The sequence below is a fragment of the Grus americana genome, chromosome 10, assembly GCF_028858705.1.
Source record: "Grus americana isolate bGruAme1 chromosome 10, bGruAme1.mat, whole genome shotgun sequence".
In the NCBI taxonomy this organism is placed as follows: Eukaryota; Metazoa; Chordata; class Aves; order Gruiformes; family Gruidae; genus Grus; species Grus americana.
This window is the reverse complement of record NC_072861.1, coordinates 17,272,480-17,296,082: the sequence shown is the minus strand read 5'-3', so window position 1 is coordinate 17,296,082 and position 23,603 is coordinate 17,272,480. Positions and strand designations below refer to the sequence as shown.

The 23,603-nt window shown below is 46.1% G+C and overlaps 1 protein-coding gene across 1 annotated transcript in view; it reads right to left on the bottom strand.

The window, feature by feature from the left end:
* Positions 1 to 23,603, bottom strand: part of SLCO3A1 (solute carrier organic anion transporter family member 3A1) — a 145,145-nt gene that overhangs the window by 30,970 nt on the left and 90,572 nt on the right. Inside the window, exons 3-4 of the mRNA XM_054837246.1 lie at positions 5,294 to 5,392; positions 2,129 to 2,392 (exon numbers count right to left, since the gene is read on the bottom strand). Coding sequence (XP_054693221.1) covers positions 2,129 to 2,392; positions 5,294 to 5,392 — 363 coding nt within the window. The remainder of the gene's footprint in view (positions 1 to 2,128; positions 2,393 to 5,293; positions 5,393 to 23,603) is intronic.

The window sequence follows — 23,603 nt, the reverse complement described above, 5'->3', positions numbered from 1 at the left end:
CTCCTCACACTGCGCACAAGAGATGGACAATCCACACCTCCATGCAGACATGGACTTACAGCTGGCACACACTGGCCCAGGACCAAGCTACAGGGACAACACTTGCTAAAAAGGAGTCGGAGTTATGGCAACACAAGCTCTGATGAGCATTTCCACCTCCAACCCCATGTCCAGGTACATCCTCTGCTGCTCAGCTTCACAAATACATGAAAGCCCCAAAGCCCATAATAGGACCAAAGACACGACTATGCATGCACATATATATCTTTAACCTCTGTATATAATTACCAGTCCTTTTTGTCCTAGAAAAAGGCTAAACAGTCTAACTTTCCCCAAAGCAAACTTTATACAATCAACAAATAGGTTAAGGATACTAAGTCCTGCCACACAGGAATTCATATATATATTTTTCAGCTGCTGGCAAAATAATGTATATACACAGGCAAGGCTCAGCTCACCACCTTAAACACTGCTCATCAGAAATGAGTGAGGCACGTTTGCCTTCCCTTGTGGTACATCTCTGAACATCTCCTCCAGACGGGCACTTTAGCAAACACGACTCTTGACCACGTTTTGATTGTGACAATAGTGGCAAGGGACTTGAAAGGAGATGTCAGCTACCAACACCGCATCGTCTGTGACAGCCTCAGAGGCATAACTAAAAAGGTCATTCCCTGTCTTATTTGATGTGATGTAAATTGTATTTCAAAGTCCATCTACAAAGAGACTTTTGGAATACCGACTGATTCGAAATGGGGTTACCTGCAATGAGAAGACTAACGCAGAAAACTGTGGTGCCTCCTGATGTAATCAATACTTTGAAGCTTATGGATGTGGCAGTTTAATTTCTCTACTTCGCTGACCAACAGATGCTCTAGCAAGCGCCCACGGCCTCCCTGTGGGCAAGAAACTCAGCTTGTTCCGCACCATCCTCAGGCAGAACTGCTGCTCCTCCACGCAGCAGGGACATGCCATATTCTTTCATTTTTCTACATGAAAACCTGCAAAAAAATACAGTGCCCATTCCAAAAACTCAGTGGCCAGAAGCAGACGCTCTGAGGAGTCCACAACAAAAACCACAGAACTATGCAGATGGATGTACCACGGGAAAAGCCCATTCCTTAAACCTGAGAAAATCCTTGCAACGAGGACAAAAGGACAAAGAAATCAATTTTACTGACAAATTTTCAAACAATTTGTTCCTTTACCTTTCCTTTGAATTTTCTCATCAAGTCAAAATTTCACATCTTTGACCTTCCCTTAATGAACAACAAAATCAACTATTCAAGGCAATTTTATATTTAAGAACCAAAGTCTCTATTTCCTTCCCATCCGCACCTGATTCAATTCCCAATTAAGGTGGCAGCACAGGGAGTAAGTGAATGCATTAGGCAGTACTGAAACCTGCTATGCTACAGCGACAGGGACTGGGAACAACCGCCAGTGCTCCAGAACCACCACCTCCGATGAAGGATTTCCTAGTGCAGCCTACAGAAAGGATACCTGCCCACACTCTCCCACAAAATGCTGGATCCTTAACTGACCTTAATCAGAGCCAGGTCCATTTCCATCACTGCAGGACATGACGTGGGGTTTTCTACTCTAATTTGCTACAAGCCATGCTCTGCCCTGCCACTTTGCTGCTATTCTGGGCTGGTATCTACCTCGTCCCCCATCCCAGTTTAAGAGCTGCGGTGGTGCCCAGCACTCATTGCTTTGTATCTGGGATTGCACTAAGCTGCAGCTCAGATGCCGGGAGCTCCCAATTTCTTTTATCTGCTCTTGCTCCATTTTGGGAGGCTGAAGAGAAGTTCACAAATTGCTCTGGCAACTGTAACTCTGTTCCCCTTCATTTTTTTTATCAACTCTACAGGACTATCGTGCATTTCTGAAGCTTTGTAGTTTTAAAAAAAAAACCCAAACCTTTCAAGTGGAACAAAATCTGTCTTTAAAATGAGGACAATGCCAGAAATAATTAGAAGCTACGGACTGAAATTTCAGGATACTGAGTTTTCTGGGGAATTTTTTTGGGGGTAGATAACCCAAATCAGAGACCAATTATAAATCCAACCAGCTCTTAACCTATCGCTGACTCTCACAGAAAACGTGACAAGGGCCAGTGTCTCACCTCGCAGTTGCTGGAAGCAGGTTGTGCTGCTCTCCCCGTCCAGCGCGTGCCGCAGGACCCCGTTGCTTGGCTTGGGTCTCTCGTAGTCCCTCTCGGGAAGCATGGCCTGCTCGCTCTCCCCAGCGTGCTCTGGCCGTGGGGGCAAGGACTGCGGGAACCCAAACATCGGCAGGGACGAGAAGAAGAGTAAGGCACCACAGAGCAGGAAGCCTCCCCACCATGCACCGATCCACCGAGGGTCGTCTGGGGTTATGTCCAGCTTACCTGCAAGGGCACACACATGTCAATGGCTTAGCCATGGGAAGGGAAAGATGACAGTGTTAATGATCCTGTAGGCTGGAAGATGGTTGTTGGGGGCTTTGTTGGCTAGTGAGGGGCTCCCAGACACCAGGTGAGGACCCACAGTGCATCCCACATCCATACCGTGTGAGCCACCAGTGCATAATGATCTTGATATCCAAGAGGTCCTTAGGACAGGCAATCCATCACCTTGTCTGTCTAGGTGGTACATCCAGCTTTTGCAAAAGTCTGTAATCAGAGCTTCTCTCCAGTGTCTTTGGCTCTGCCAGCTCTAGGAAGTTGCTGTACACCAGGCACCGTCATCCCAGCTCACCCTTTTTTTTCCAGGTCAATGCTCTCCCTGCTTTCAATTCACAGCCCTTTTCAGCAAAGAAGAGATGGGCATTTGGACTTTACGGGCACCTGTGACTGTGTGGAGTGGGACGCAATCCTAAATATTGGAAAAGAAACTCACCCACTGCATCGAATAGGCTCAGAAAAGTAAAGAAATCAGAAAATGAAGAAAAGCAAAGTAAAAGGCAAGAGTATCCTGTGGGCCATCACTCAGTAGAGATAAGGAAGAAGGCAGCTCTGGAGTCAGCTTGGAGGAATAAAAATAAGCAGCAAGAGAGAAAAAACTGTGTTCCTAACAGCTGCCTTGCTGCCACAGCCGCTCAGCGAGCTGGTGGAGGGTGCCCAGCGCCAGAGCTGACTCCCAGAGGAGACCCGGATCTGCGTGGCTGGAATAAGAAGCTCCTGCGTTCATGATGTCTGTCTGGTTACTGCCACTCTGAAAAATCTGTCTCAAGTGAGACAATCAAGTTGTCTCTCAAGCAGAGACAGAAGGAAACTCTTTTCTCCTTGGGGAAAATAACACATAGCTCTCAAATATATATAAAGTTTGAAAAATAGTGTTTCAGAGGGATTGGATTCTTCTGCTGTTATTTCCTCCTGCCTGAAATGCATTTTTTTCAGGTTCTTGGGAACACAGCCACGTGAAGAGCCACGTGAACCAAGGTTTTCTTCATATCCCCTTCCTACAATAGGTCCTGTACAGAGTGCAGCACAGCAGCGTGCCCTGGTATCCCACACCTCCTGCCTGAAACAGGGAGCAGGACAGGGCTCAACCCTCTGGAGCTCGGTCTCCTCGTGCTGCCCCAAGCTGCAAGGCAGAGCCAGCTGCAACGTGGAAACTCTTTCCCATACAAAAATAGATGGAGGCCATGTGTGCCCCAGCCTTCACATGACAGCGATGGACCACGGCCAAAGCCAGCTGGACCTGCAGCTGGAAAGCACTACACCCTCCCTGTGACCTGCTGAGCCACAGCCCCCAGGCTTCTCAGCGATAGCGCTCCACCGTTCCCCTCCGTGGCTCTGTATTTGTCTGCGACTTTCTGAGCTGTAAATATGGAGCAACGTGTTCTGTTAAAAATGGCCAGATCACATCAAATGAACTTTCTAGCTAGGCCAGCATCTTGTCTCTGGTGGTAACCAGCTGCAGATGCCCAGAAAGCCCATAAGAATAAATCAACATATACCTGACATTATTCTTGGATTTGTGGCTCAGGGGCTTTCCAAGCTAGGCTTGGTGCCATGCTCATTTTTTTCTTCTATAAACTCATCCAATTGTTTTTTAATCCATTTGCAGACTTTTAACACCCTACAGTGAAGGGTTCCACAGCTTCACCTATGGGGAGAAGAAATATCTTCTCTGCACGTTCATATTTTGGAGTAAATTATACTTAATGGTCAAATATGTAATGGGGTTCAAACAAGCTCCTCTGCCTACAGGACCAAATGAGACGTTGCCATATCTTTGCTAAAGCCAAGGAACGAAAAGGGGCCTTGTGGTGTTTGACCAAGCTACAGTTAAAAGTCTCAGCCATCAAAAAAGATGCTTCTTTCCGGCTCGTTCAATATTATTTAGATTTCTTCAGCTGCCACGTGTACGCAAGACCAAGGAAAGGCAGTAGTGCTTTTCCAGATTCGCACGATTTTGTTCTGAGTCCTGCAAGGTTCAACTCCATCCAAACGCATCCTGTGAAGATGTAGTTGCAACATCATAGAACTGGAATGCATCCTCAAAGGAGACAACACCCCTGCCGCAGGATAAGAGCCTACGGGATCAAATGGAGCTGAGAACCATAGAAAAAAACATCTGAACAACTGAGGGAAAAGAAAGAAGCATCAGGTTTGCAGTCTGCAGCCAAAGGGCTCGGGGAGCAGCAGAAAACAGCCTGTTACACATTGCCCTCTAATGGCGAAGAGCACGTAGTGCAGGTAGCAATAAATGTGCAGATTTTTTTTCTTAATGAACAAAAAGACAATTTACAAACAATTTGCTTTAACCCAAGTGCAGAGTCAAGGTGAGCAATAATGAGCACTGCTTTTGGAAAAAGCAATAATGCTGTGGGACTGAATCTGTCCATCCAGAGTCATCCGCAGAAGGTGCCAGGCATGTCTTACTGGTGTGCCTCCATCAGAGAGCCTGGGTGGTCCTCCCAGGTCCTGGGGATGACAGCTCCCCAGATTTCATCCCATGCCCTGGATACAGGTCCCCTGGCAAGACTATGTCCACGGCTAGTTGGCGTGCCCTGCCACAGCGATCTTTTACGGTGCCCTCTAAAGCTGGATTGAAACTCATATCGCAGTAGAAAAGTCCATGGAAGGGAACAAATTTTACTTACTACAAATCTGTTATCTGTGGGGATAGAGTTGAAACTTTGGAATCCCAATCATAAAAGCCCTTTAAAAGTAACACCCATACCTGCAAGAGGCACTCAAGATGGAATGAGAAGCAGTTTCCTGCTTGTGAGCATGAACTTTTTTGTCCCACTGACAGAACATGAACATACTTGATTTGAAACCAAACCCAGTTCTCCTTACTTGTGTCAATGAAGACAGCATCCACATAGATTTTGGTACAGAAGGAGCCCAAGATAAATCCACAGGCTGGTCCAAATACCAGCATCGTAAACAGGATCCCTGCAAGGAGAGAGAAAAGAGAAAATTAGTACTAGGCTCAGGTTATTCATTGCAAGTTGTTCTGCTCGTCTCCTGCAAGAAGCTTTTGCCCTCCTGACGTCAAGTAGATAGGGATATGTCTTCGTGTCTACTGCTTCAGGAAAAAGAGCACATTAAATACTTTTTGCTTTTCCATATATCTTTAGGAAAAAGAATAGAGGGAACTGTGATAATGGTGAAGGATTTCTATTGAGCTGATAAGACAGGGTGGATGTATACTGTGTTTTGGTTGGCTGGCTGCTCTGAAAGATGTCTTACTCAAAAGCACAAGGTAAAGCAGACCTGTCTTCTCCCCATGGGGAAGTCTTTACCTTTGCCACCTCCAGCTAAATTCCTGGTAGACAGGGACATTTTCAGAATTTAAGGCCAGCAAATCTATGAAATGCAGCACTGCCACAGACTGCTGGACAAAACCCCTTTGCAGAAGCAGAACTCTTCCAAATCTGTGAAGTCCTTCTCCCCATCATAACCACACGGCAAATATTCCCCAAGGTGCACAGCTCTTCCAATCTCTCACAACTGCTTGCTCCTCCTGCAAAACCCGCACGAAATTGCCAGTGTAATACCAGGCAAAGAGCTATTATGAGCAAATTACTTATTTGCTTCAATACAATATTTAGAAGCATTTATTCTCACTCCCATTTTGGCCCAGAAACAGGAATGCTACAGGCGCACTGCCAACTCTCAATTATCCAGGGCAGAAAGACAGGGGGACACAAGGATAATCCAGAAAAAGCAGCAGCAAAGATAACACAAAACATTTGTAAATTAGACAATAGGAACATATTTGGTACTTTCACATTTGGGGTAGGAAAACAACAAGAAGTCCCCAAGGACCCTTGTAAAAGGCTTTCTGAAGGAAGCAGGGGCAAGTCTGAGCAGCACTGAGCAGAGCAAGCGCCTGCTTGTTCGCTCTGGGGCAGAGCACTGCTGATGGACTTGTGTGCCCAGTGAGGGGGGCAGCTCTTGGGGACCCTCAGCCAGCGATGGGCCAGCCTGTGCTGGCACCAGTCTTGGTGTCGCTGCACTTCAGAAACGTCCCATCACAGAGTTTATTCGCATCTGCGTGCTTTGCTCGCTCTCCTTCGGCAGCAGGGTACCTCCCGCATCTCTCTCCAAATCTCTCTGGGGGTGCTGCCTGGCATCTCGGTGCATTCGTAATGCACTTCATTGCAGCTACCTGAGCCCTCAAGTTCCTTAACTGGAAACTTTTAATTCCCAAGTTCTCTCTCTGTGCATTTCTCAGAAGTTGGAGAAATGATCAGAGCTGCAAAATATTCCCAGGATACCACCAGCCCTATGCAAGGCAAACCGCACGTGCCGATGACAGCTTAGCCAAGCAGAATAAGCCAGTGTGGTCAGAAATAACTTCACCTTCATTTTTAAAATGTAGAGCACAAACTAATTTCTCCAGGTTTATGGCACCATGACTTGGCTGGGTTAATAACTAGGTACAAAGCAACGGCATCTCCAGCCAGCCACTTGCACAGAAACTCAGCGCGCTAATACCTTCACAGCTATCACCTACAGAAGCAAGAGGGAGAAACAAAGGTGGTAGGAGGAAAAAAAAGCGTCAGGTCATACGAGCCGCAGTAATGAGCCACTGCTGTCAGGACAGCGGCAGAAGCTGCCATCCCTTGCCCCGTCTCAGCTAAGCTCAAAGCTGCAGCAACAGCACCATGTCGCAGCCCAGGCTGCCAGGTAAATTAGTCCCCAGGGTCTCTGACCGTGATGTTCACACCGGTTGTGGAGCAAGCCATCTCCCCTCCCGCAGTCACCTTGTCACTGGGCATTGGTTTTGTGCTCCATGATCCAGCAATAAGTTGGAGAATCCATGCTCCTCAATCAACAGAGCTGCTTGGGAAGTCTGTGCCTTGCTTCCCTGGGGATCTGTAAAGCCTCATGTAGGAGATCCCAGTCCCTGGTTACCTCCAGAAGCACTTTGTGGGATGTGAAATGAGGGAAGAGACAGATCGGGAAAGCAGGGAAAAGGGATTTCTTTCCCCAGCACCATCTCCCCCCTTCCCAGCCCCAAGGCCTGCCCCACTTGGGGCTATAAAATTTCCAGCAGCATTTCATAAAATATCCATGTCACAGTTTTTTTTTGGTCACTAGATGGCATCAGTGTTTGTCGTTCACCTCACAAGTGCCACGCGGAGCAGGCTAGGTGACGGTGCAGCCCACCCCGGCTCCCCAAACACGATCACAATTGTGTTACTGGGGGTCCTACAGCCCCCGGGAGGATTGTGCTGACGGCAGGCTGCTGTCTTCACCCACCTATCTGCCATATGTGCAATCAGGCTGTGCCCTTTGGTTGACTGCATGCAGGAAATCACAGATTTTTAGAACAAACTGCTCTAAAACTCTTAAGATTTTAGTCTAAGAGTTTAAACAGACAGCATCTAGCAGAGGAAGGGTCTTGGCTATTACTCTGATGAACAACCCAGCAATCAAAGACCAGGTTAATCTTTGATGACTGAACATTAATTATGAATTTCTATGTAATTATGGTAAAGCACATAAGGACACGCTGGACCTCATATCGCTTGGAGCAGTGGCAAACAGATCCCATGTTTTGGATGAGGAGCCCCTTGGATTTCAGCAGGACTCTGGACATTGCTCTGCTCATACCTCCCTACCCTACAAGGAGTAAGGGGAAGGAAAACCCAGGCAGACCTGGAGCACCTCCTCTTTCCCAGTCCCAGATCCTCAACCCAGACCCTGGTACCCAGCACCCAGGGGAACCTGCTCCTCCAGAGCTGCCTGAGGGTTCACATCCGCAGGGAAGAGCCCTGAGGGAAGGTTGCTGCGGGCACCAAAGCACCCCGGCCTGCGACAGGTTCCCACAGGCACCAAGGAGCCAAGGGGGGTGCTGAACTGCTGTGCCACTGCCCCGATGGGACCTGTGTGTGCAAGCAAAAGGACTGCGCGGCCAACAGAACCTAATTCAGGGCACCCGCAACCCAGGAGAGGGCAGTTCTGCAGCTCTGGGCACCACAGGGCTGCTTTAAGTCAGACCTTGAGTTCAGATTGAATCAGGTATTCCACAGGCAGAAGATATTTGTTTTCCTTTTTTCTTTACAATAAACCTATTGCTGGTTGATGATTTTATATTTTTTTTGGTAGGTGTTCCAACAGCTTTGGAGAACTGGGAACGCACCGAAATTGTCATTTGGCACCAATGCAGGCTCATACGGTTAAACTGGTGGAAGGACAAGGACCAGTTCTAACCCTCTAGGCAACACCTTCCGATGTACCAGTGCTGGGTTGAAGAGGGACAGAAGTTTGTCCCGTGATGATCTCCAAACCATGGGCAGGGTTGTCAGACCATGTGTACACAGGCAAAACCAAAGAACTGAAGTGTGTTTCATGGAGCAAAGGATAAGACAAAGAATGTTGCAAAAGCTCATCCTTCACAAAAACAAACAAAAAACCAACAGGGAAATTCTTCCCCTTTTTCCAAAGCAGAAGAGAGCAGGGACCTTTGGCTAGTGATCCAGCAGCGGCAGGGAGATGGTTGCAGAGGCTCAAACGAAAAAGCAAACGTCAAGAAAGCCGTAGCCAGCGCAGGTACATGCAGCAGCACTGCCCCTGCTCACACTGTTTGCATCGCATGGCAAACCACCGCTTCAGAAGCAAGCCGTGTCCTCAGTTATTAAGATCCCACATTTCGTATCCTGGTGGCTGCAAGCTGGAAGGCATCATTCACTCTGAAATGTCCTCGCTAGAGGGCAATGTGGGATAGAGCATCCGCTGAACAGGGAAACAGGTATCTAAGATCTCACAGTAAGATATTAAATTATTATTCACCTCTAGGCTAGCTTAAGAAACCTTCATGTTAATTGTGGTTTTACTTTTTCTATAGTTTGTCCTAAAATCAAGAAAACAACTGGCTCACCCTATGCCCCTTGTTATCTTTTTTTGAGACTTCAACAAAATGCTAACATTGCAGTAACTGCATTTTACACTTTATCTCACAAATCAAGCAGGTTTTGGATAAACCAAAGGCATGGATTGTCATGATGGATAGTCTAGGGCCTGTACAGAACCGGACCATGCTCAGGGATCAACAGAGCACACGACTGGGCACAAGAATTAGGCTATTAGGCGATCGGGATAGTGCCTGTAGTTGAACAATTATGTGGAATTGAGGGCTCAAGGGGAAATTAGCCAAGTTAGAATCTGCTTAAGACATCCTTCCTCTTTCGAGAAATTCTGTACGATTGCTAATTGCCCCCATTATTAGCAACACTTTCCACATCATCCACCTAGTCATGCAACCACAAAGCTGCTGCTTAGTAGAGAAGCAGGTCTAAAAAACCCCCTTTTCCCGGTCCTGGAATTGCTGCTAAGGATGAAGATGTGCTAAACTTGTGGCTAGCTTTAACACCACTTGCTAGGTCTTTTCCCGTGTTTCCCTCTGACTTTTAGAGCAGCCTGATTTGATAGAGCCACAGGGCATTAATACCAGGAGCAAAGAGATCAAAGGTCTAATCCTGGTTCCATCAGTCTCTGACGAAACTCCCACTGATGGCAACAAAACTGGTGATCAGCATAGGACACTGCAGCCTCCTCCCTTTCATTCTTAGCTTAAAATTTATTTCTATGAGTCAGAGCAGCACATTAATAAATATCCTCCTCAAGGATACTGCCCTGGAAACCAATGCTTCTCGCTCTGCAGGGCTGGCTGCTCCTTTTCAAAGGGGTCTGTACTTGATGCTGCATCCAATGCTTCAAGGTGGAGCAGGGCACGTCCCCAGTGTAGTTATAGCCCTACACAGACCACCAGAAACTAGGATGAAAAAGGTTTCTCCTTTGTACAGTTTGGGGGTATTTTTATTTTTAATCTTAGAATTATTTATTTATTTCTTACCAAACTATAGCAATTCGCAGAAATAATGAAGAGATGCAAATTAAAAAACCAAAATGTCCCCGCTTTGGGACAATTCAAATATTTTGTTTGATAATTCAAATACTTCATTTCAGTTTAGGCCCTTTTAAAGCACAATTACATTTTATTTCGAAAACAGCTAATCATTTTCAGCTTTCCTTCTCTATCCCCTTCACCAGTCTCCCTGCCTTCCAAGAAGGCAGAGGAAAAAACCACGAAGCAAGCCAGGCTGGACTGAGAAATCAGAAATATTTTCCTCCCCATCTTTTCAAAGGGAACAATTTGCCAAATCCTACTTTGTCCTGTCAGCTAACAGACATTTTCCAGGGGCTGAGGAAAGGATTGGGACAGAGGGGAGTATTAGATCTGACATCTGGTGATGGGATTTTATCGCTAGTAAGGCCCAGGACTGATAATGCAGTTTTCCATTAGAGCAAAAGAAGCAGCAGCAGCAGGTACCACTACATCTGTGGAAAGGCTGCGCCACAGAGATGCTCAGTCAGTCATGCAAAACGCACAAGAACCGAGTTGCAAAGACTCAGATGTCAATATTTCAGCTATCCCTTGGCGATACAAGTTGCCTTCCAGCAGCAACAGGATCCCAAAACACGAGCAAACTCGTGCTGTCTGCAGCGTGAAAAGGGCGAAGCATCAACTCCATTTCTATAACGAATTAACTGGGGACAGCAACTCCGAGCAGAAACCCTCCTGGCTGGAAATAAGACATCGAGAGAGACGCAGCAAGGCTTGCCAGCCTTGCCAGGGTGCAGCGAGGAGGCATCCCAGGTACAGTTTTTGCCAGGGAATAAAAGCAGGTTCAGCACAGTCAGGGGCTGAGAACAAAACCACGGACAGCTAAAGGACACCAAGTCACTTCGCTTCAAAGCCTCGTGGACACAAAGAAATTTATTTTGGAGACCTGCCAACAAATGCGAGGTGAAGATGAGCTGGATAGGTGAGACAGGAGGAAGAAAAGCAGCATCTCGCTTTTACTGAAGCCATTTCCCATCACACCCTCATTTCTACTTCCCAGTCCTTTTCTGATATGGCGTTTCCTACGTCTATCCTCTTCTACCTACAGGCCTTGATTCTTTACATAAAACCCTGCAGCAAAATGGTCAGGAGTGCGGGTTTTGTTTTGCTTTATGAAGGAGCTAATGCACTTTGTAAGGGGATTTAGTGAATAGTAGTAGGAATGTCAGAAGTACCCTATAACGTGGAGAAATGAGAAAATTAAAAAGTCATGTCAAGCTGTCATCTTGTCCTATCTCACATTCCTCGTAGGTCCTCGTACGAAGCCTTACCAGCATCTACCATTTATTTTGCCCAATAATGGACTATGCAATAATGTATAATAGCAGGATACATACTTCTGACTTACTCCTCATGATGTTTAGATACAAGTTAAGGCCTGCTTCAGGAGCGTACCTGAATTCAGCTATTTGGCTTCAAAGGAACTCGCCAGGAGAAGGTGCTAAACCAAGAGCTTATCCCCAAAGACGTTGAAGGCTTCTGTCCTTGCCTGCCTTGATATCAAACTGGTCCAAACATCAAATCTCCCAGCCAAGAGTCAGTGCCACTTCCATGTTACCAGCACAGTGATCTTCTTCGTGCCTTTGCTCTGTGCATTGAGTGCCACATGTCTAACGTTTAACTTAAAGCCCAGTTTTCGGAGATATGTGATTCGGTGAACATCTCAGCTTGGTACCCAAGAATCCACCTAGCACGGCAGACCCATCTTGCAGCTCCACACAGGCATCCTGCTGCCAGGACTGAACTGCTATTCATACTTGTGCTAGCTGGTTTAAAGCATAGCTTGAGCACACCTTCCTGAGCTCCTGTCACCAGTGAAAGCACACCCTGAGCCCAAGGGTGTCCCAACCTTCCTGACCTTACCAAGTGGCAGACTGATACGTGATTGAGAAGCACTCACTTCAGAGAGCTGGAGGACAGAAAAAAGTATGGGAGGTTATGATGAGAAACATCAACGCTTCCCCAGTATTCCCAGCTGCAGGACGGAGCTGGGTGTGGAGCTGAATCACAGTCCCCATGGTCCCTGTCTGCTTACTTCTTCGCTGTCAAAACAGTCCTGGTGCCAGTCCCAAGAGCCAGCATCAGCAAGAGAAGTCATGCTCCAACCGTTCCCAAAGTGAGGATTTATTTGATGCTGAGTGTAAGGAGATTTTTTCATAATGCACTTTGGAAAAGTTCAGATACAAAGCCCCCATACAAAGCAACCCTCTGCCAATAAAGCCCTGGAAAGCACCATTAGAATCATCTCCAGGGACCTGCAATCACACTGAAAGCTTGAGTCATCCAGACACTTCTGAAAAATACTGCATACTATTTCCCCATCGACCTGGGTCACCCTTCTAGGACCAAGCCGGGGCAAGCCCCTGGTGTAGCAGGGGATCCCATTTTATTTAGCCATGAAGATGTGGCTGGTATCTGCTGGGCTCATGGTCCCCTTAAGCCAGGCTGCTCCTGCCTTGGCATTTCCATGAAATTAGGATGTAGGAGGTTGCGCGCTGAGCTCCTAAGGAGCAGCCCACTTCCAACAACACACACTGCCAAAGCAATGCCTCTTCCCCCTTGCACCACCCCAAGGGACAGCTTAGGTGGGTTAAAAAGCTGCTCAGTTTGGAAGACATTGGAAACTCCCTCTGTTGCAAAGCTAGTGTTGTTATCACATCAAGGAGCTACATCCTGGTGAAGGAATGGACCAGGGAGCAAAATGTGATCTCTGTCAATGATGACAGAGACCAGGTGCTTCAGCAACTGTCACAAAACATATGTATGGGGTACGTGGAGGAGGGCAGAGCACACACATGTGCTGCCATGGTGCCGGGGATGCTGCTGCAGACGGGGGACAGCATCCCGCCAGGGATGTCATCCCCAGCCCCCTGCTGCTGCAGGAGCAAGCTCTTTCGAAAAGCACAAAGGGAACTGGCTTTGCAGAGCACGAGATAATCTCAAAACCCTGCTTGTCCCACATTTCCCGCTGCATGGAGGATGGGGCAGGCCGATGTGAAGGGATTACTGGAATACCGTAATTCCTGTGCTCTGCGACCTGCCCTTAAAGAGACACCATCCCAGCACAGCCCGCGGGAATCCAAGACACAGCGGTACAGACTGGAGACGCCGTATTCTCCTGCACGCAAGGCGCTGGCCCTCAAGGGCTTGGGTTAAAGGCTTCTGCACTCGCAGCCACTGGGCAGAGCCCGTCGCTTTAGTGGGTTTTCTCTGATTTCTGTCAGTTGACATAACCTCAAAAAACGCACAGTAAGGGCAGGGGGAGGCTGTTTGCTAGCCAGATGGCTTCCTCCTGCGGCAAAACCCACTGGAGTCATCCGGCACTGCCCATCCTCCCTGGCAGACAGCATGCCCACGAGCCGCTCCGTTCCCACACTGAAGCAAGGATGCCTGCATTCCCGTAGAGCCCAGCAACAATGCTCAGCCACCGGTCTTTTCTTCCCAGCTTTCCTCATTTGCCATGGAAAGACATCATTTTTCCTGCTGCTCGACTCCTTGTCTACACAACCAGCTGCCCATCACCACCTCCTGCTCCCTTATCGCTCCTGCTTATTTGCGCTGCCGCAGTCGACTGTAGGAAACTCAAATAGGTGGCATTGGAGCGATGGCATGTTTTGATTTGTTCTGCTTCCTCGGTACAACCACTGAAGCGAAGGGAATGTTCAAACAATCCTGACAGATGTTTCGAAGTGCCTGCAGCTGTCGATTAATGAGAAGCAACTTTGGGATAATTCACTTTAAGGTTTAGTCTTTGTTCTGATGGGGATCAAAGTGGTCCCAGCCCTGTATCACTATGAGGTGGGGAGGGGGTAAGAAGTTGGGTCTTTCTGCCATCTGTACAGTAGCACACATATTATTTATTAGTTTTGTCTCCAGCAGCTCAAAAACAGTAGACCCCTCAGATGAGGACATCTATTTAGGGTTGCTCAAGTGATGCCAGAGACTGGGAAGGATGTGCCTGGTGAACTAACCTGCATTTTCAATTACTACCAAGACTTAAGTTTGTTTTATCAGCAAATCCCGGTCCCCAGCACTATCAAGGCTACATTTGAAAGGATCAATGTTATACCAACAACTGATGGTCCCAGGGGATCCTGATGCACACACATAATGTTTGCAGAGCAGCACAAAAAGTGATTGGACTTTTGCATTAGGAGCACAAGCTCAGCGTCCAGCCTCGAATTTTCCATAATGACTAAGTGCACTTCTGACAGCTCAAAAACACACCCAGTAGCTGGCTTGTGCCCTTGTTCTGATAAGCACAGAAATAAAGAAAACCAAAGAAAGAAGAAAAAAACCCCAACAAAAAACCCCAACAAACCCAAAACCCAACCAAAAACCCAGCCCAGAGCCCTATTTGTATTGGCCTTTGAGGCACTGCTTTACCCAGCTGCTGAAATAGGATCAACAAGATTGCAGAGGAACAAATTACGCAATGATGAAAGCTCCATAACCCTCAAAATTGCATTTGCAAGAAAAAAAAAAAAAAGCCAATCTGTAAGCTCTGCAAGGTAAACTACAAGGATGCTCCTACTACAGAAGTTTTGGGATTACTTTGGTCCCACCAGCTGACACTGGGAGCAAACTGTTCCCTGCTGCTGTACAGTTTTCCTCGGCAGCATCCCAGTACCCTTCCAGGCAGTGGAGGGACTGCTTGCTGCATTTCTCTCCTTGCTGATAGGAAGCTGGAGAAGAAATTTGCTTATGCTAATCAATCCCTGGCACCAGTCATACGAGACACTAATCCACTAGCAATCTCCATCAGTCTCTGCATATTTAACTAAAGCAGTGAACACTCGTGGAGGATTACGAACGCAGTGGTATTGTTGTAGCAGTGTTTTCCTACTTAAGCTGCAATCACTCTGACGCCCTGTCTCCTAATATTTACATACACTCTACATATAAACAACCTGCACAATCACATCAGTCCATGCAAGCATCCAGGTCAGACACTGCCTAGAAAAACACACACACTGCGTGGTGATTTAAGAGATTTCCCTGCACCGTACAATGCTGTCTCCATTACCCTCTACCAAAATGCTTATGTTCATGGTGGTTATTTATATAAAGCAGCATCCTTAAAGGTATACTCATTGCTTAATGCTTATAAAAGATACCTGTCTTCCTCTAAAGAATTTACAGGTAGTATTAACACAGATTGCAAAAGATTAGAGACTGTGGACTTTTTGAAAAAAAGCTTAATAGTCCAGTTTTCCATCACCTTCTGCAAAAAGCAAACCAACCCCCAAACCCACACCTTGTCTAGTCGGTATCTCACAAAACACCGATGCTGAGCACCTCTTTAGCATCCCTGAAACATAAGGACAAGTCACTTGCTCCACCTACCCTGCTGGCTCACATTCTTGTCCTTAAAATTTGCTCATTATCACACCAGAAGAAGCAACTGAGATTAAGAAGCAGGTGTAAGAACGTACCTAACTATAGCGTGCAAATCCAGGGCAGGCTATATACACCCTGATGCACGAGCCCACGAGACACGGATTCCACACCTTACACGTACAGTGCAAATACGCCAGCCACAGCTGTGGGCTTGAACTAGCGATTACCACCTTTCAAGCAAATTTTCTCTGTACTAATTACCTTAGGAAACATCCACCAAAGAGACTCTGAAAGGAGAAAAAAAATTATGTTCAAACGCCAAGTACACTTTTTTAAAGGGTTTAATTCGCATGCCTTTGAGCTGTGTTCATCTCCTCCCAGCCGTTAAACACAAACACCTGTTTTACCAAATCGGCGGTGCCACTTTAACTAAAGGCAGCCAGATTTCCCTGCGTTATTTCCCAGGAATTGTGCCAACGGCAGGTTAGTATGGAAATGCACTTCCAGGGCACTTTTCCCTCTCTACAGGACTGTAATTCTCCTCTGAGTTTGCTGACTGATTTCATTTAACACTGGGTGGTTTTGATCCTACATAGGAGCATAGGGATATGTTAGGCAACTGCACAGCATCCTTCCCATCCCTCTCTCCCCTGCTCGGACAAGCTGTCTACCCTACCCACGAGCACTACCTGGGTTTGTTTAATGGGGACATGAGCCCCTTCTGAGGCTCCTGAATGTTTTTATCTTCAATGTTTGAATTCTGTAACAGCCAGCACCTCTCATCCTCTTTATACACTAGAATACACTAGGGAAAAACCAAACAACAGATCATACAACAGAGTACAATGAGATATTCACAAATACAGGCCAAATCTCAGAGCCTGAAGAATGTGAATTTTGGTATTTTGGAGGTTGGTGCACCACCACCTTCCATTTTTTGTATATTATTTATTTTTTAAACTGTGCACTGAGTTCAGCACAGACATAACACATTCGTTTGAGGATAAGGCTGCCAAGACTGCCTCCCTCTCACTTTAACCTTAGTCTTGGGGGTATCCCTTCCCCTCCCACATACCCGAAATGAGAAAACAGCGAGTCCCACTTCTACCTGACATTTTATGTCAATACAGACAGCTTGCAGCTTTTCTAAGCAATGATGCAGTCAGGAAGAAAAGTTCAGCTCTGTTTCCTCCCTGTCGGACCTCCTCCGTGCCAGCCTCGTGGTTCGAAAGGCTTTTCCCTGCAAAACTCCCCACTCCTCCTTCCCATCTCTCGTCTGACAGCAGCAGAGGACTGTTGCTACATTTCCAGTCCTTTTAATGCCTCTAATTTAGTGTTTGCTACTTCTTCCTTGTGCTGACAGCATCTGGAATTTTTAAGGTCTCCCCCTTGAGCATCAGCCAGAGAAGGCATTTTCCAAGGTCAGGGGACGCAGACTCATTCAGTCTGGTATATGGTGCCAGATACCTCAAAAGCCTGCAGCTCCCCAAATCCCCTCTCCTAACATCTGATTGAGCTGTTCCGCACACATACATGCATAGTTGTCCATCCCAAACACAGCACCTGCCACAGAGTCCATCTCTCTGAAACATAGATGGAAAGTTCATATTTCTGCTGTTCAGGTACTTCTGTGCCAAGGAAAAAACCCCATTGCCTCGCAGTCCCCATCAACCCTGCTCCAGGGCTGCCAGCTCAGCCCATGGCTCCCTGGGAACATCAGCTGCTCTAACTTTTTTTCTCCTTTGTTTTATGTGTTTTCAAAAAGTCTGGAAGGGAGGACTCGGGACAATTAAAGAGGAATGTAATGTAAGGTTTGCTCCTCTGCAAAGGAAAGCAGGAAGAAGAGACTGGCCGAAAAGCAACAGTTCCCCCAAGAACTGTCTGGGCAACCCCTCACCCTCCCAAAAGCCATCAGCAAAACTCTCATTTTTAGCAAGAACAGTTTTCATACCTTTTATGATGTTTCTTCAAATCTCCCTTTGCCTGGCTACTGCTCAGGTAGAGACTATGCTGCACAGTGGAGGCAGACTCATGGGCAACTAATACCGGGCAAGTCCATCCTAAATTCCCAAAGCGAGAAGAGGCCTGGGAATCACCGATGACGTCAGACAAGTTGCTGGGAATCGAGTGCTGATAACAGTTATCTGTACCAACCATTTAGGAAAGTGCTGTGCTTTCCTCTGCAGAATAGATTTAATCTAGTCTAGTAATGGCTGAGCTGCCAGGAAGGAAAGGAAATTAAACCCAAAACTTCTGTTGTTCTGCTTCCTCATATTGCAAACACCATTAGGAAAAAAGCATTTGCTGCTGATAATAGTCATTCCTTGCAGTAACCCAAATCTCACTGAATTTTATGGGAACTCTTGCACTGACCCACACTGACCCTAACTGACTTTGGATCAAACCCATCGTTTGCTTCTTATGGAGGATGGCCAGCCATTTAGGGTGCTGGCCTGGGGCCTGCCAGATGTTTATTAGCGAACAGCCATGGCTTGATGCTGGGATCCTTGTACCTCTTTCCACCCATCTATTCATTTGAGATCCCTCACTGTAGGAGCTGCTCAGCACTTGGCCATGCACAGGCTGCAGTTCCACCTGCTTCATTGGGATGGTGGCAAGAGTATGCTGGGGTCTCCCCATTCCATCTGTGAGGACCGCTACAGGCCATGTGGTGGTGTGGCTCCAGATGGGCTTTGCTTCGTGGCAATCTTACTTCCCAACAGGCTCTATACAAGCTTCTCGGCAAGAGAAATTTGGTAAGTCTTAATACATACTATTTATGGGTAGGAGAGCACTATGTTCCCACAAAACACTTTAGAGCAGGCAGTGGGGATGGCCCAGTCTGACAATTCTCTCCCAATATCCCCCCCACTCACCCCACGTGGTGAAGTCTGAGGGATGCCAGATGCTAGCCTGTTCTGGGGGATGGGGAGGCTGGCTGGATACAGGATAATCCTCCAATCTAAGATTACTTCCAATATCATTTCTAGCAGTTGGTTGCATTATAAGCACAAACCCCAGAGGCTGGACCCAGAGGACTGTAATTCCTGATAGAGTCTGTTATTCAGCATTTCATCCCTAGTGCCCAGCCCTCCCTCCAGTTCCCAAAATTACAGGCCACGTGGATGCTTTGCTGAGGTTTCTTACAAAGTTGGAAGCCATGGGGAGCTGCCAGCCTCTCCAGTGCTGCTTTCATAAAAATATTTTCCTTTGTGCCAAGGAGAACCCTGTCCCTGAAGAGTCTCTTTCTCCCCAGGGGAGAGAACAGCTGCTGCTATCATTATGGACTTGTCTCCCTTAATTAAGCATCCACAACCACAGCTAAGAGATGAAAACACAGTCCTTTTCCAGCCCTCCAGGAGAGGGATAGGATGGAGGCTCTGGAGGAAGACAGTAATTCTCCCACACAGTAGACATGGGATTGCCTTTTAATTTGGGAAGTGAATTAAAAGCACCCAAATATCCTATTTAAAATCAAACACATCAGAATGGCCCAGTCAGAAGTGTTTAGTGGGAGGTAACCCTGGCCTGCAGGAGGCAGCCTTAGTGGGGCAAGTTAGATGAACATAGGAAGGTGCATGGTGGCCTCTTGCTACTGAAACAGGACCTCCAAAATTGTTCCAGTACTCCTCCTCTTCCCAGATGCTCAGCATCCTTTCAGGAGCTGGTGTGGCTCTGCAAGGTCAGTCCTGGGGGTAATGGCTTAATGATAAATGCCAAGTTTTCACCTCTAGAATTGCTACTTTTTGATGGGGTTCATTCTTTCAAGAGGGTAGAGGTACACGTTTAGTTATTTTTCTTAGTTGGTTGGGTTAGGTTTTTTTTTTTAACTTAATACAAGCCCCTGAAATTCCCATACCTGTGGCTTTAAGCTGCTTTTCTTTGTAAGCATCCCTTTGTCCTGGTTAAACAAAGAAGGGGTTGCACTCAACCAAGTAATTGCAAATGTCTCAGAGCAGTATTCCTAAAAGTCATCCTGGTAGCGTCAACCCACTAGCTCCTGCCCATCTCCAATGTGTCTCTATTCGTGAATTCACGAGGACACTCATTTCTCTGTTTATTACCCTGCTTCCAGCTATCACCTCCTGGAAGTTAACCCCTCAAGGCCACATAGCAAGTGCTCAGAAAATGAAAACAGTTTCAGACAACCAAACTATTCTGGCTGGACCTGAGCTGGATTAAGAGGTTTATACAGCTTGTTACCACCCATATGCTTCAAGTCCTGCCAGCCAAACTGCCCATGCTGGCATTTCCAAGCCCAGTCCTGCAAAGCAATCCAAGTTAAGATACCCATACTTCTAAAATAATCCAGCTGAAAGAACTGCTATAGGGAGGAATCCTACAGAGCATGTGACAGGAGGCTGGAAACAGCAATTTCCAAATGCCACATGCTTCTTATATCATCGTTTCATAAGGTTTATCTTTATCGCAAAGTCCTGGTAAGTAAAATAGGTTCATCAAAGGCTTTCTGGCCAATGTGCCGCTGGAAAAACGCAGTGGATGAGGTCAGGAGGCTTTATGAGACTATGGCAGCTTATCTTTATTTTCATTTTTGGAAGGAGGAAAAAGGGGCAGGATGTTGAAAATTCTCCTTCTCGGAATTTCAAAATGGAACACGTTATTTCTGGTTTTGAAAAAACATTGACTTTTATGTAATAAATTTTAATATTGCATGATATATAGCCATATAAAAAAATGAAGAGGTAACAAATCCACTGATCTCCCAGCCATTTTGTTCTCAAAATATTCTATTGTGGAAACTTTCAAAAGCTGCCATACTTCCCTCTGTGCAGAGGAACGAAGGCCCATTCCATGGAAACCCAACACCTGGGAGGAAGCAGAAGTGCTGTGAGCACCAAGCCCTGCAGGATCTCGCTTGGCTGGTCTGCACAAACTGCCACATGTTTCAGCTGGTGTGGCTTTGGATGATGATCTACTTTTATTATTTTTGGCAGAGTTTGTCATATTCTTTTAGACAGTAATTACATTTTCCAAGGCAGGCTTTCTGCCAGAGCTCAAAACGATGACCAACAGGCCCTTTTTAACCACCTGCTATGATTCCAGCCTTGATTAGTTATTAATGTGCTGTTGAAACCCATGGCAAGAACCACCCTTTCTGGTTATGTTACGAGTCTAGCTTCAGGGAGAGGCAAGCTTGAAAAGAGAGCAGGGAAATACCATAAGCCATGAAGACAGAAATTTGAAAGATCTGAAACCGTAGATATTTTGTTCAATGGTACTTGCCTTTCTGAATATTCAGACTGCACCAGCCTTGTCCCCACACCAGCTGGGATTGAGCAGATTTGATATGATATGAGCAAACCTGATGCTAATGATAGCCAAAAATGGAAATAAAATTTCTTTTAGAAATCTGGGGTCTTTTTCACCTGACAAATATCAGGCTTCCATTTTCTTCTTGTGCTCTAGCTGGCTCTGGGGCATGAGACAGGCTTGAAAGCGCTGTGTTTCTGTAGGTGTAGGAGTGTCTAGTGACTGCCTCTTCCCTAACGAACACTGGCTTTATGGACTCATTTGTACCTGACAGACAGTGAGGGTCTTAAACATACTAAATTCTTATGACTGACATGAATATGTGGTCATGGAGAGTGGCAGTAGCTCTGTGCTAGCTCCCAGAGGTCAAGTACCAACAGCCTGGCCACAAATATCTGTATTTATAGGTATTGTAGATGCTTATTATGTGGTATCACAGAGAGATCTCAAAGCACAGTCAGAAGTTCATCTGTGGGTTGGTAGGATGTAGCAAGCTTGCCTTGGCAGGAGAACAGGTCTTTCAGTCCAAAGAAAACCTCTCATTTCCTCCATCCTTAAATTTCTACCCTCTAATTTTTACCATGTCCTAGTTCCCCAAAAAAGAAATGACAGTTTGTGACACAGGGGCATCAAGCCTTGCATGAGGAAGATTCACACTCTCTCTTGCTGAAGAGAAGTAAGAGGCTTCTGTTACTGCGTATCACACACTTCAGGTATTTTCTTCACTAAACCAGGGAAGACAGAGGATCGAGGCACCAAAAGACTAAGGGATGTGACCAAGGATGTTCCCAGGCTTTTAGGGAACCAGGATCCTAATCCTACATCTCCTTTCTCTAACACTGCTATCAAGAAATGTCCAGATTCCACATTAGATACTTTCCAGTCTGCTCTGATGGATCCCTTCTCATAGTTTGTCCAGTCTCCCATTCAACTGTATGTCCTCTTCCTGTTAATAATCATCAACTCTTAATTTTATTTTCAGTCATCAAGCATGGAAACAAGTCAAGGGCTTGGCAAACATCACAGGCACAAGGGACACAGACACTTGGCACCTTCACAAAGCAGCAGTCCCAAAGAGAGTAATCACAATTACACTTAACACAAATTTCTATTCTCTACAGGTACCAAATTTTAAGGGAAATATGACAACATTGCTGACATCCTGCACAGAACCTAAAACCCAGCAAAACACCCACTTATCCTGATTTAGGACCACTCAAATGGCAGATTTCTTTGTAGACTCGGTCATGAGTATATATTGTCCCGGCCGTATCAAGCTCCCTGACACTCTTGCATTCCTTCAAAGCCATCGGGGTTTCTCCAGCCAGGCTCTCCACCGCATCCCTCCCAGCCTCTCAGGCTGCAGCTGCAGGCTGCTGGGGCTGGTTTGCAGCATCCCTCTGAGTAGACCTCAGTAAAGTTACCACAGGATCTTGATAAAAATTAATGCAATACTCTGCCACGTGTCACCAAATCCGCATCCTGCGGGAGACACAATATACGAAGATTACAAACTGAGTTTTGTGGTAAAGCATCACCAATGAAATGGCCATCTCAGGGGAACATTCAGCCTTCACTTTCACTCTGTTCTTTTATCATCTCCCAGAAGGTTTTTATTATTAAAGCTAGCAATATGTTGAAAAGGAATCCAGAGCAGACACCTAGAAAGTACGTGGTATTTATTGCGATCATTTCTGGTTTGCAAAGCAGGCATATGCCTGCCAGAAAGCACTGTGCTTTGTCTCTCCCAGCCTAACCTGAACTGTGGGGATTAGAAGGGGAGATGGTTTTTTTACATTATCCTGTTTGTGTTCCTTTTCTCAATGAAGCTGCAACTCTAAAAGCATTTTAAGTTAAATCCCCTCATCACTTTTTCCTTCACGTGGTCAAATCAGATTTAATCAGGTTAGCACTCCATGGAGATAAACATCTACAAATATCACGGTAGCTCCTCAGTGCACACCGCATTGCCAGGAAAATTAAAGCACACAACCCTCAGCTTCACAGACTTAGGTTTCTCTCTGGGAAGTTTGGCAGAGCAGTTCAGTAAAAATAAAACATTTTTCCATCCCTGTGGAAATACTTCCTTTAGTCCAATGATGAGACAAATCATCAGACCTTGTGATTTTTTTTGCCAAAAGAAACATTCCCAAAAAGGTTTCACTGAAATTACTGAAACATTATGCATCGATAGAGGGAAAAATAACTACCTGAAGTTTGTTTCATCTTATTATTACATTATATTAAAAATCTTTTGCCTCCATCCAAAAGACATAATGTTGGCAATCTCCTGTTGAGTATTTGGACAAATGTGATGCAATCCTGGAATGAACTGACCTTATAGAAAATTGCCAGAGTGAGAAGTGTCCAGCAAATACAACCCAGCAATCATGCTGCAAGTTTTTCTGTGCAAACCTGATGGGTCTTGTTTCCCCAGCAGAAAGGTGCAGGGATGATCGAGGGAGTTTCTGATCCAACAGTGACCTTTATGAACATCCTCAAACATCAAGGCTCTAGCAGAAAGTTTTAATCATTTCATCGTTGCACTTTGGCAAGATTATGCACAAGACTGTAGCAGGGCATGCATCTGAAATCATAGACTGCATTTATCTCCAGTACATTAATTGAAGCCTTCAG